Below are 13,109 nucleotides of genomic sequence, written 5' to 3' on the forward strand. Positions count from 1 at the left end.
TAAGGACTTTTATAAGGTGGCTTTACGGGTGTTTTGTTTCTCCCATGGTCCCAGCAGGTGGTAATGCTACCTCTACCAGGAAGCCAGGCACCTGTCATTGTTAGGGGGAAATATTCCCCCCCAAACAGGGAGGGTACCGCGGGCCCGTTCCCTGTGGCGACCACACAGGTCACAGAAGCCTGGGTTCTGGTCAGGCTTGTTTCATTTATGTGAACACGTCAAACGACGCTCTGTCGCTGCAAGGCAGACATTCTCCCGGTTTTCCGCATGCTCGGCAGCCTCTCTGGCCTCGTCGAGGTGGTGGGCCGCCTGCAGCCTGTGCAGGTCAGGAGCTGCTCCACGAAGTGACGGCTTCTCAGGGACTCTCTGTGGGTCTGGGGGTCCCGAGGGCCTGTCCGGAGGCCTGGCTGGTTCCGGGACCCGTGATCTGGAGCAAAGGACGCTGGCTCGTGACTGGCCGTGATTTTGCATTTGGTCACGGACCTCCACGCACACAGCGCGTGTCACTGGATGCCAGTGGTTTACTTTTCGCACAGTTGGGGTTCTCCTCTCTGGGTCTGGCTTGTATTTTTATTAACAGCCCAACACAAAGAATTTGGTTGAAAAATAGGCTCTTGTTAATACCATCTTGTAAATGAGATTTCCTTATTCGACATAAAAATTGTCGGAAGAAATAAAAAATTAACGCCCACTCACCAGGCTAGACAACACCTCAAGGTGCTCCTGATTGTCGTAGCCGAGGGACTAGACAAACGGCAGTACTGTTTGGTACTGCATCCTAATTTCAGCAAACTCGGGACACAAGCTGGGCTGCAGCGGCAGGAGGTAGTCCTCTCAAAACATTTTCTCTGTCTACTTCAGTCTTTTCAGAAAAAAAATAATGGCGCTCTAGCTGGTGAGTCTTAGCAGAACTTTATTTGGCTTTAAGTGGAAGCAGCAGGGCGCACGAGGAACGGCGTGTCTCCTGGAAAAAGCAGCTCTCCTCCTCCTTTGCGTCCTCACAAACCCCAGACCGAGCACACGTCTCTCTTGGTTGTGGAAATGAACAGAGAAATAAAACAAGAAGGAGTCTGGGGGGCGATGGACCGGGTACCGGGTGTGCTCGAGACGGGGGCCTGGGGCCGGCCGAGCCGCGGTGGGGACTCGAAGCCTTTCGGGCAGAGCGCCTTCCATCAGGCCCGGTCACGCCGGGGCTGGTCTTCCGGGGGCTCCGAGAGCAGCACGGCGGCGGCCGGGGCCGCCTGCGCCCTCCGGGACCCTTAGCCCCTGAGTGGGCAAAACCCTCGGCCGTGTTTTCAGATCCACCTTGAGTGTGGCGGGCGGAAGCCGTTCTTATGTTCAGGGTGAAAACCACAAAGCAGCCCTCACACGGGCAGGCCCGGGGCCCCGTGGAGGCGGAACAGGCCCTGAGACGCGGGCCTGGATGAGCTCACCGCTCCCTCTCTTTCCACGTGTGTTTCAGGGCCTTTGTAAGACTTGCTGTTACACAGATTGTCACACCAGCCGAGAGCATTCGGGGGTCTCCTGTTTAAAATCCTAGCACAGGCTTAGCCGCTGGAGTGTGAACGGCGCTCCTCACAGCTTCGCCTGGAAGCATAACCATGTTTTCCCAGGCGGGGCCTGGGGGCCGCAGCAGGCGGGGCCTGGGGGCCGCAGCAGGCGGGGCCTGGGGGCCGCAGCAGGCGGGGCCTGGGGGCCGCAGCAGGCGGGGCCTGGGGGCCGCAGCAGGCGGGGCCTGGGGGCCGCAGCAGGCGGGGCCTGGGGGCCGCAGCAGGCGGGGCCTGGGGGCCGCAGCAGGCGGGGCCTGGGGGCCGCAGCAGGCGGGGCCTGGGGGCCGCAGCAGGCGGGGCCTGGGGGCCGCAGCAGGCGGGGCCTGGGGGCCGCAGCAGGCGGGGCCTGGGGGCCGCAGCAGGCGGGGCCTGGGGGCTGCAGGTGGGCAGATGCAGCACCTGGGCCACAAGGTCCCTCACCTGGTAAACCCACCGCGGCCTCCATGTAGCAGTTACTTTTCCTTTTTCTCAAGTTCAGTTTCCCTCTTTATTTGATGCTCCAGGAAGCAATTTAAAAGGGGGCAGAAGAGGCTGAATTTCCGAGGGGAGGGTGTTTCCTTGCCCGGCACGCCCCCTCCGGCGGCGGCCCCACGAGGACGCTCCGGGATCCTGCTGTCTTTCTCCTCTTTTTAAAACCTGCTTCGGGATGAGCACACACGCCCCTTTCAGAGAGTCGCACTGGGCGAAACTATTGATTCGGTGGAACTTGATAAGAAAGAAAAAGCTACTGTTCCCTCGGATTTCCGGCTATTTGGAGCAGGGGAGCGAGGCCCCTCGTGGTGGTGACGCTGTGGGGCTTGAGGCGGGGGTGCAGCCTCACGCCGGGCAGACAAGGGCAGACGAACCTGGGTGAAGACGAAGGGTGAGGCCAAAGCTGTGCCCGGGCGTGAGGACAGGCCACGTGCCCCCACACACCTGTCCACCTGCTGGACTTCGGCGGGGGGGGTGCGTGTGTGTGTTTTAGTTCCTAAAATTTGCGAAACAGTCTGTTTTTTTGTCCAGATACCTCAGTATGCAATTAAATAAGGTGGCGACTCAAACTAATTCTTTGAAGGGAAATTTAGTTAAAATGCTGCTGACGTGCCTTGACTGTGGCGGCCGCTCCACAACTGGTGGTCAGGTATTAACTGTGCCCCAGCCTCTTTTTCCCAGTTCCTGGCAAGTGGACCCCCGGCCTTTTTAACAGGAAGCCTCCAGCTGAGTCACGAAACCAGCTTTCAGATTAGAATTTTGAAAAGGGAGCGTGAGCTGGCTTCTCCTTTCTGTTTTGCTTTGTAATGACCCTGCTTTACTCTTCTCGTCCAAAACTGAACTGATGCTCTAAGGATTTGTAGCCTTAGAATAAGGGGGATTTTTCTGTTTCACTGTGTCTTTTTCCATCAAAGCTTCTCTTGCTTCTGCCTTCATTGAAACAGATGAACTGGTATTTGCAGGTGTACTCGGCAGTGTTGACAAGGTGAAGGTGACAGATGACATTAAAGTGGGTGGGGCAGAGGGAGGCAGGGCAGAAATGTGGTTTTTCAGTCTGTTTGGGGGGCAGAAGTTCTGCTACGGAGCTGGCTGTCTGTGCAGAGTAGCTGAGCTGCCCTCGCCCCACTAACCCAGCCCTGGTCAGGGCTCTTCATACACGCAGGCCACAGAGGTGTGGGTGTCTGCGTGGGGCAGGACTGCAGTGGTACAAGGACGGGGCAGGTACCCAGGGAAGATTCCAGAATAGCAGAGGTGCCTGCACCTGAAAAGCAGCTCTTGTTTACTCCCGCCACGAGTGACCGCGACGGAAACAAATTCCGTCTCTCCTTCCTGCCTGGCTGTAATCGCCGGACGGTCTCTTCAGATCTTCATGGAACGCTGCAGCGGGAACTAGCCAAGTGTCCTGGGACAAATTTGGAGCTGGGAAAGTCCTTTGACCGAGGTCATAGTTGTAAATTTCCTTTTGGGATATCTGGAGAAAAACTAAACCTTAACTTTATGGAAAAAGCGCACCCCCAGTTTTAGCTTATTCAAGCTACAGCTTACATCCCATCCCCCAACCCAAACGGACAGATTTATAGGGAAAAAAACCCCCAGATTCCCAAGGATTTTCATTAAGTTCTAGAATCCCAGGTAATTTTTTCCTTCTTGTTCATATTTTTTGTAGAATTTCCAAAGAAATATAAAATACTTCCACAATAACCATATTGTAAGCTACTCTGGTTTTATGACAGGTGCCTGTCCCAGGCTCTGTGCAGATGCATCTGTGCCCGTTCACGAGCTAGAGATGCAGTGACACCGGGGTGGGGGTGCGCTAAAGGTGTCAGGGGGCTGCTTGGCCGGCCCCGGAGCACCTGTGCACCTGCGGAGTAGCAGCCCTGGGCACACCTGGGACCCTCTCCCAGCCCTTAGTTTTCTGCAGAGCACAGCTCGGGAGGCACACCTTATGGACCCGACAGTTCTGGTTCTTAGGTGTGGCACTGGTCAGCGCTGTGGGCATGTGGGGGGACCAAAGAGGCCAGACCAGGAGCCCATGGGCCTGGGCGGAGTCTGACCCCTCCCCCACTCGGCTGCTGGGTAAACATGACCTTGGTGGGGCCAGGTCTCCTTGCTGGGCGGCCGCTGAAAGGACAGAATTGAATTGGAAGCAACCGTCAGACCTTCTAAGCACTTGGTTTTTCTTTCACGTGTGTGTATACACACCTATAAACACACAAATACATGACACAGACTCTGTAACTGTGACACTGATGCATGTTCATGAAGATAAGGCTGCAGACACGCTTGTCACCTGCGGTCTCCAGCCTCATTTCACACACTTGCCCCTGTGTTATTAGAAGCTGCTCATTCATGGTCAAGGGTTTCCATACATTTCTCAAAGAATACAGGCCTCAGCTCGTGGGCTTGGGGCCACGCGGTGCAGCCCAGCGCCCCTGACCTGCCTGCACCCCCCCAACCTCCTGTGCCTGCTTCTCTCCCTCCCACCGCCTGCGCTCTGCCCACCTGTGACCCACGCTCCTGCTTTCAGTTTCACCACAACCACTCTCAGGAGAAGGGAGGTGGCCCCGTGCTGCCCCATCCACGCCATGAGTTTCCGGTACGTTCGCAGCCTGAGCCGCAGCAGCGGCCGCGGGGTGGACCCCTCTCCCTCGCTCCTCAGACCCCGCCTTCCTCCTCCTCCTGCTTCTCCCTCGTGGGCCCTCCTTCGGGGCCCTTTCTCCCACATCATTAGGTGTCCCTGAACCCCGATGGGCCAGGAGGCCCACCCATATGCTCCCCGCCTGGGAGGGGGCCCCCAGCCCCCAGGGCAGTCCTCAGATGGGGGGTGGCCGTGTGCACAGGATGAAGACACGGACGCAGCCCTGGTGTCTGGTGTGGGTCGTAGCCCAGGTGGGACAGGTGCTGATGTTTGGTGGTGACTGGTGACACCAAGGACCAGGACTCGATGATGTCAAGACTCACGTCTTTCTCACGGGGTCGCCAAGCCAGGGGCTGCCCTTGGCTGCTGTCCTCAGAGGTCCTGGCTCCCACCGGGCCACCCCGCCACCAGGATTCTTTGTTCCAGTCGTGGGGCTGGTGGCGGAGGATGGAGGGGGAACTGGTGCCCTTTTAATGTCCCTTGCCCTCCTGATCCCAGCGGTGAGGACTCAGCCCCTGGTCCCATCCTGACCCCCCCGCCTGCTCCCCGGCCTGGGAGAGAAAAGACATGTGAGCGTGGGGTTGGGGGTGCGGAACCTGACACTCCAGCTCTGAGACGGTCTGTCTGGTTGCGTGCGGGTGGGAGTGGGGGACAGGGGAATGGAATTCTAGGTCCACAGGGGAGACACGTCCTAAGGCTTCAACCTTGACATAATGGAGTCTAATGGAAACACGAGATGGATGTTTTTGCCGTGGTGCTGGTGGCTTACGTCCTGAGCCTAATTGTGCCAGCATTTTGGTTCTGCTGCTGGGGAAGGATGCCCAGTCTGAGAACAATTCCTTTCATGCAGGAGCCAGTGAACAATGAAAGCTGCTATTCAAAATAATTTCTTTTCAAAATGTATTTGAAAGATGAGTAAGCCAAGATTGTCATGACAATTTTCCCTGGCATAAAATAAAAGGCAGTGTCTTGCCGTAGTCACCATGACAACACCGAGTTCCCATACGTACATGTACCTGCCATTAATGCCATCAACAGTGAAAGGTTTCTGTTGCAAAGCCACTAGATCTAACATGACCACGACTTAGCCAGAGATCAAAGACCCCATCTTTTTGCTAATGCATTTTCCACAGGACTAAACCCGAGATAATTACGTTTTAAATCTTGTGTTTGAATTGAATTGCAGTTAGGAGAACTCAAAATACTGTCACAAAATGCCTGGTAATTTCGGGTCGGGATCGTCAGACCTTTCGCTTCCCTTCCTCCCTCCCGGTTCTCTGGCTCCGTACTGGGGCACGCTGCCACCAGGTGAGGACAAAGAACAAGCCTGCTTTTCAAGCGATTTAGGCAACTCTGTGGTGCGGGAAAGATGACATTTTTGGGCTGAACCGTTTCTGAGTGTTCCTGTGAGTGGCGTTTCTTACCTGGGCTGGTCTCCTGCTCCCAGGAGAGACAGGGCAGGCCTCCTAGTCCCTGTCATCTGAGACGGACCAGGTGCGGGAGTCTCCATTCTGCGCCGTTGTCTTCATCCTCTGTCCAACGTGGAGTAGCTTTGGTGAGCTGACCTTTAGTATTGCTGAGATGCTCTTGTTTAACTCTTGGCAGTAGACCAGGTAGTTACACCCCAAAGTCGATGTTTACGCCGTTTCTTAAGAAGCCTTTTGTTTTATGCTGCACGAGGAATAATCTAAGAAAATGTCTGTGCCCCCAAATAAGCCCAGTCTCCTTTGTCGAATGGCCAGACCCTGGAGACGCCGAGGTTGGCTTTGCCGAGACATAAGCATCTTCTGTGAGGGCTCAGATAGGTGGCGGGTAATGGAAAAAAGAACTGCATCCTCACCAAAAAAAGTTCAGTTAGAAATTCTGTTTCCGTCAATCCTGGATACTATAAAGCAAAGGACCGTGACAATAATTAAACAGAGTATTCCTGAGGGACCACAGAGCCCAGGTTCACTTGTCCTCCGTGACCCTCAGAGGCCCTGGAGCAGGGTGTGAGGACGTGTTGGTGCCGCCACCGCAGGGCCACCGCTGGGAGCAGGGCTGGGCCGGGTGTCCTCCTCTCCCGTGGGTGCTGAGCTCTCTTGGTGGTGAAGGGTGTTTCCAGGAATGACGGCAGATTTCTGAGAGGGTGGCATGTAGATATTAAGACCCACGGCTTGTCACTGGCATGCGATCTGGATTAATTTCAGGAAAAGTGAAAAGAACTGGCTTTTTTTTTAGGCTTCTGGCAGTCTGACGAAAAGGGGGAGTCCAAGACTAGGCGTGTGCGGGCGCCTGAGCCCCGACAACGTGAGCGAATAGGAAGACCTAGTCTTTTCACCTCCCTGTGTTTGCGTCTTGTGCCAGCTTTCAAAGCAAAAGGTGGTTGGGAGGTACGGTGGGTAAAACGGTGTCTCGTGGTTGCCAAGGGGGAGGAGGAGTGGGGTGGGCGGGTGTCTGCGGTTAGCAGATACCAACCATGGATGGCATTTAGGGTGTGAGTCAGCAGAGAGGTCCTGCCGTCCAGCGCGGGGAACGATGTGCCATCACTTGGCATGGACCGCGACGGAAGATGCTCCGAGAGAGGGCGTGTACAGATGTGTGCGACTGGGTCACGTTGCTGTACGGCGGACACGGGCACAACACTGTAAATCAACCATGCTTCAATGGGAAACTTTCAAAAATAGAAAGTAGCAGCAAAGACAATTATGCCTTAGAATGCCCTCTGGAGGGCCGACCTAGTAGTGACTCTTCCAAAGCTCTGGTCCTCGTGTTTCTCGGAAATACGTGTGCGTGTGTTGACGTGCCTGCTCCCGGACACAGAGGCACAGTGTGTACTTGGCTAGACACATGCTCATCAGGTCCCCTGTCCAAGAAAAAGGACGTACAATATCTGTGCTCTGGAGGCAATGGAAATTGTGACAAGAACAAATGTCCTGGAGTAGCTGCCAGGTGAGAAACAGCAACCGTAGGTGAACTGCTTCCACTTGATTGGAAAAGGCCTGTCTAACATTTTGGAGGAAGGGAGAGGCGGTTTCTGTCCCTTTCAGCCCTGAATTTCCTTTGTCTTTGATTCCTTCTTTGCATGCCCTATAATTTTATACCAGTCTCTGTCCACACCCACTTCTTAACCAGAACTTCTGTTATCTGTCATCCAAAGGCTGATTGTTAGTTGGTAGTTTTTTCATATGGAGTGTGTAGGTCTTCAGAGGCGGGGCCTGTTTGTTTGTTGAAAAGGAGCGTGAAAAAGGAAAGTCTTAACCAGCAGTCTTCACCTCTGACCTGGGCTCTGTGTGCGAAGCTCGCTTTGATGCGGCACCTTACGTGCTTCTGGCTGTACCAGGACAAAGCCTGATGCTGGTGACAGGCACAAAGGGCTGACGGTTCTGGAGGAAACACGGGGACTCAGTCGTCAGAAGGCAGGCCGAGCAGATCTTTCTGTTACTCAGACATACATACCCCTGTCACAGGTGGAGAGAGAAGGTGTGCGTGGGAGAGTGTGCACCACATATGCACGTTCATGGACAGGTGTGTCTCTGCGTGTGTGTGCGTGTGGATCTCTGTGCAGGGGTTACTCAAAGGACTAACAGCACAATCCTCGCACAATCAGTGAGCATTCTCTGACCCAGCGTCACCTGCAAAAGGAAGCCATCATTTCTCTTCACCCCCTTTGACCTGTGTCTCCTGGGCTCTGTGTAAATGACAGACCAGAAGCCCTGGAGGTGCCTTTCCCTCTCTGGCAGGTGGCAGGTGCGCCGCGGGCAGGGGCTCACAGCTGCCCCTCCAGCGTCTCTGATGTTTCTGAGTTTTGAACCCTGGACTTGGTCCCTGTGGACTCGGCTCTGGAGGGCTCTGGAGGCCTGTCACGGCTCCGCGCGGAGCTGGGCGCGGGCAGTGCGTCTCCTCCGCCCTTCCCTCTGCGGGGCGAGGGGACCTGGACCAGCCCTGCCGGCCCCAGACGTTCTCTGCGGGGCGCGGGAGATGCGGGACGCGGAGCCGGAGGTCGGGGGGCGGGGGCTCGGACCCGCCCTGCCCGCCCCGGACACGTCTGTCCTCTGCGGGGGAGGGCGCGGGCGGCGGAGGCAGAGGCGGGGTGGCTGAGAGCAGCGGGCGGCCAGGCTGGGGTCGGGAGCGAGGATGATGGGGCTGCGGCGCACGAAGCTGCAGCAGCTCTTGCTCAGGAAGGTAGGCGAGCTCTCGGGGGTCTGGGGTCGGGGAAGTTTGGCGCGTTTACCAACTGCTGGGAAGCTGCTTGTGTGCCAGGTCGCGGCCGGTGAAGGGCAGGTTCCAAAGGTGTTTTCCGGGGCCGAGTGAACTTCTGTGTGTCCTTAAACGTGAAGGGTCACAGGTCACAGCGGGAGGCAGAGAGCAGGTCAGCGGCTGTCGTTTTCGGTTCGTCCTGACTTGGAGGTTATGTTATCGCCAGGGTGGGTTTAAGGTCGTCACTCTCACCGGTAATTTCACTGTCAAGGGGACAGGTCGCTCAGTCATTTTCCTGCGATTTTAGACACAAAGGGAGGAAAATGTGACAGTTGATGTTTATTAAAACTGTTACTAAAAGGTAAAAGTTTTAGGTGAAGAGAATCAGATCCAGCAGTCTGCCCGTAGTTATTTTGGTTTTGCTTTTTCAGAACTTTTTCACTGTAGGAAAATATGTACAACATAAAATTTACCATTTTGGCCACTTTCGGTGGCATTAAGTACAGTCTCACGGTGGCGCAGCCGTCACCGCCGTCCATCCGCTGAGCGCTTTCATCTGCCCGACCTGAGACTCCGTCCCCATTAAGCTGTAACCCCCCCCCCCCAAGTTGCCCATTTTAACGAAAATAACTCGAACCCGTAATCGTCCTACGCAGTAAGTATGCATCAGATCACAGTCCAAGCCAGGTCGTGCCGGACAGCCCCTGCGATCTGCTCGCTGGGTTTGTTAGAGAAATTACTCTGAATGGCACCTCACAGCTGTCTTTAAAAAAGAGAAGAGTGAAATACGGGGTTTTAAAAAAATCACTCACCTACCTATGGGTATAGGATTTGTGAGGACTTTTTAAGAGGAAATCTGTGACTTTCCAACTACGCGCATGTCATTTTTTAAAGTTGGGCAAGAAGTGCTCTGATTCTCTTGTTTTTGTAAATATTGCTAAGTGTATATACGCATTGTATGCAGTTTTGTGGTTAGTACGTATTTTTTATTTGTACATCTTTATGCATGCAAATGTCACATTGAAACAAACTTGTTTCACTTTAAAATCACTCCTAAAATAATACCGCGAATGGTTTATAAGGTGCATGAAGTCGTTTCTGTCTGCTTTGTGAGACAGCTGGGGCATTGAGGAGCCAGGCGCATGTCCCCTTTTAGAAGCAAGGATGGGTCTACACGTAAAAGCCGAGCACCTAACCCAGCCCTCGGGTCTGAGCCCTCCTCCCCACCATCCCCACGTGGCCCTTTGCCCTGAGTTAAGTGAACCTCACATCCCTGGGGGTGTTTCCTTGTTGATACCCTTTCTTAGTCCCAAAGTCCCAAAGACGTCAGAACAGTTTGCAGACATAATCAGCATGAGATTGAGAACTGAGTCAGCGCATGCACTGAGGCAAAGCAAGAAGGGAGAAATGGATCTGGAGGCCGAGCTCAGAAGGCGTGGTGGGCGGGCGGCAGGGGCGCCGAGCATGCCGGCCTCCCGGGGGGGAGGATGCCGTGTGGGCTCAAACCGCAGACAAAACCCCACGTTGTTTTTCGGGTGAACATATTTCTTTCTGTCCCTGGGCCCAGAGGAGCATGCCCCGCGGGGTCCTCCTGAATTGGGCACCGCATAAAAGCAGGGGCAGTGTCCCCGCTGGTGGCTTCCGAGTGCAGGGCCTTGCTCAGTGATGCCTTCTGTGCTGCTCTCAATTGTAAGTGGAGGGTCAGTCCGAAGCACAAAGCAGACCTGCGCAGCTACCCAAGGTTAGCTCCGTGTGGTCCAGGGAGGCGGCCGGCTGGAGCGCGCCCTCATCCGGGGACATCCGAGGCCGTCTGATGCCATCGCCCCAGACGGCTCACTGCAACTTTGGGGAGGAGATCCATCCGCTTCGTTAGGCTAACCTGGCTTCCTTGGCAAGTGCAGGAACGAAGGTGCTCCGCCTCGCAGGTTACCCGGAGGTGCCCGACGCCCTTGGTTGTTGGAAGAGGGCTCAGAAATCACACAGCTCGTGGGCCTCCCTCTCTGGACGAGGAGACCGAGGGAAGCTGAAATGCCCGCCAAGGTCACTGGTGAGCCGGTGGCAGACCCGCAGCTCCGGACAGCCGCCCGTGGCTCTCCCCTTTAGGCCGTGATGGGCAGACACGCGTAGGGAGTGGTCAGCACGGCGCGGAGACCTGGGAGGGGTGCCCACCCGCCTGTGTTGGCTGTGTCCGTGTTGTGGGCACGCAGACCTTGCCGCCACCGTCCCAGGGTCAGCCAGCTCTGGACCGCTGGGAGCGCACCGTCCACAGGCAAACCACCCATTCGGAGCCCGTGTCCCAACCGCTTCCTCCAGGCCACTGTCCCCCCACCCCTCACCCAGGCCAGGGAGCAGACCACTAGCGACAGCCCTGGGCCCCAGCACCTCCTGAGCCTGGGCGCCCAGGCCGGCCTGTTCCTTCCCGGGAGACATCAGTGAGGGAGCTCGTCTGCCCCCACCCTCCGCCTCCCGCATCTGTGTCCCCCCACCCTCCGCCTCCCGCGTCTGTGTCCCCCCACCCTCCGCCTCCCGCGTCTGTGTCCCCCCACCCTCCGCCTCCCGCGTCTGTCTCCCCCCCACCCTCCGCCTCCCGCGTCTGTCTCCCCCCCACCCTCCGCCTCCCGCGTCTGTCTCCCCCCACCCTCCGCCTCCCGCGTCTGTCTCCCCCCCTCCCTCCGCCTCCCTCGTCTGTCTCCCCCCACCCTCCGCCTCCCGCGTCTGTCTCCCCCCCTCCCTCCGCCTCCCGCGTCTGTCTCCCCCCCACCCTCCGCCTCCCGCGTCTGTGTCCCCCCCACCCTCCGCCTCCCGCGTGGCCCCTCCTCCTGGGAGCTGTGGGAGGCAAACCGTCTTGTCCAGTAATAACAAGGTCCGTGCTGGAAAACACCAGCACTTACTTTTAACACGCTCAGCACGTGTCTGGTAGGAAATGAGAAACAGCGAGGCCGCGTTCTGCCTTTGCGAGAGCGCGCCAGGCGGGGTGGACATGGGAGAAGCTGTAATCAGGCCACGGGCGCCGAGCCTGCTGGGGGCCGAGAGCCTGCGGCGCGGGGGGGTTGGAAGCAGGCCCCCCGGGGCGTTGGGGGGTAGTCAGGGGCGCCTTGTGGGTCAGGCTCGCACCCTGAGCAAAGATTCCCTCTCCTCGCGGGCGGGCTTCGTCGTTTCCAACCCTTTAGCACCTGCATGTTGCGGGTTCCGAAGGGTTTGGGTGGAAGATCTCGAAGACAGAGTCGGCCTCTTCTGCAGTAACCTCTTCACTCGCTGGGGACCTGCGTCCGGGAGTCGGTTTAAATAAAACCTCACCCCTGCCCTTAGCCAGTGTCATCGTTTCAAGGAACCACCTCCCTTCAGTTCTGCCATCAAATGCCTGGGATGGAGCTTCTCTCTCTCCCTTTCTCTCTGTTTATTTTAAATTGTCTCCTTAAATTCAAGTGCCTCCCGCTATTCTTGAACCTGAGGCTGAGGTTTTTAAAGACCAGCTGTGCTGGAGTTTTCCTTTCGACAGTCGTGGGTATGCTTCTCAGACTCACAGCCAGAGGCCGTGTCCACGCATGGCGTCTCCATCGTTGGAGCTGATGGGCCTGAGGTGGTGGCCGAGCTGCCTGGGGTACAAGGCTGGCCTTGCCTGGAGGATTGCGGTTACCAGTAGCTCCAACAGTGAGAAACAAAGTCTATATCAGGGAGTTCCCGTTGTGGCTCTGCAGAAATGAACCCAACTAGTATCCTTGAGGCTGTGGGTTCGATCCCTAGTTGTGCTCAGTGGGTTAAGGATCCAGCGTTGCCATGAACTGTGATGTAGGTTGCAGATGTGGCTCGGATCCTGCATTGCTGTGGCTATGGTGTAGACTGGCAGCTGCAGGTCTGATTCGACTCCTAGCCTGGGAACTTCCATATGCCGTGGGTGCGGCCCTAAAAAGAAAGAAAAAAATAGTGATAATGAACATCGGAGTTCCTGCTGCAGTGCGGTGGGATTGGCTGTGTCTTGGGAGCACTGGGATGCAGGTTCGATCCCCAGCCTGGCACAGTGGGTTAAGGATCTGGCATTGCCACAGCTGTGGCTTAGGTTGAGGCCGCGACTGGGATCTGATCCCTGGCCTGGGAGCTTCATGTGCAGCAGCAGCGGCCGGCGGGGGGTGGGAGGGGCATCAGTTTCATCTAATTTCACATAAATGCACACAAGCCATTGATAGAGGCTTTGGAGCAAAATCTTTAATATATCAACCCACAGATTGAGGTTAAGTGCCTGTTTGATGGGACGGGGAAGGTGGCACCTCCTG

At 56.4% G+C, this 13,109-nt stretch overlaps 1 protein-coding gene across 8 annotated transcripts in view; it reads left to right on the plus strand.

Moving 5' to 3' along the window:
- The window catches only part of RPS6KA2 (ribosomal protein S6 kinase A2), a 319,578-nt gene that overhangs the window by 59,676 nt on the left and 246,793 nt on the right, over positions 1 to 13,109 (plus strand). For 2 of the 8 annotated variants that reach the window (XM_085021850.1, XM_085021825.1), the window contains exon 1: positions 8,738 to 8,823. The exons of the other annotated variants lie outside the window; for them this stretch is intronic. Coding sequence is in view for 1 of the 2 variants with exons in the window: in XM_085021825.1 (XP_084877951.1) it covers positions 8,776 to 8,823 (48 nt within the window). In the remaining variant the exon portion in view is untranslated. Of the gene's footprint in view, positions 1 to 8,737; positions 8,824 to 13,109 lie in introns of those variants that run through there. 8 annotated transcript variants of the gene reach the window in all.

The sequence above is a fragment of the Sus scrofa genome, chromosome 1 (genome assembly GCF_054392235.1).
Source record: "Sus scrofa isolate SSC_HxYL_T2T_F1_AM1 chromosome 1, Sscrofa_HxYL_maternal_Yorkshire_Landrace_v2.0, whole genome shotgun sequence".
NCBI classification, from domain to species: Eukaryota; Metazoa; Chordata; class Mammalia; order Artiodactyla; family Suidae; genus Sus; species Sus scrofa.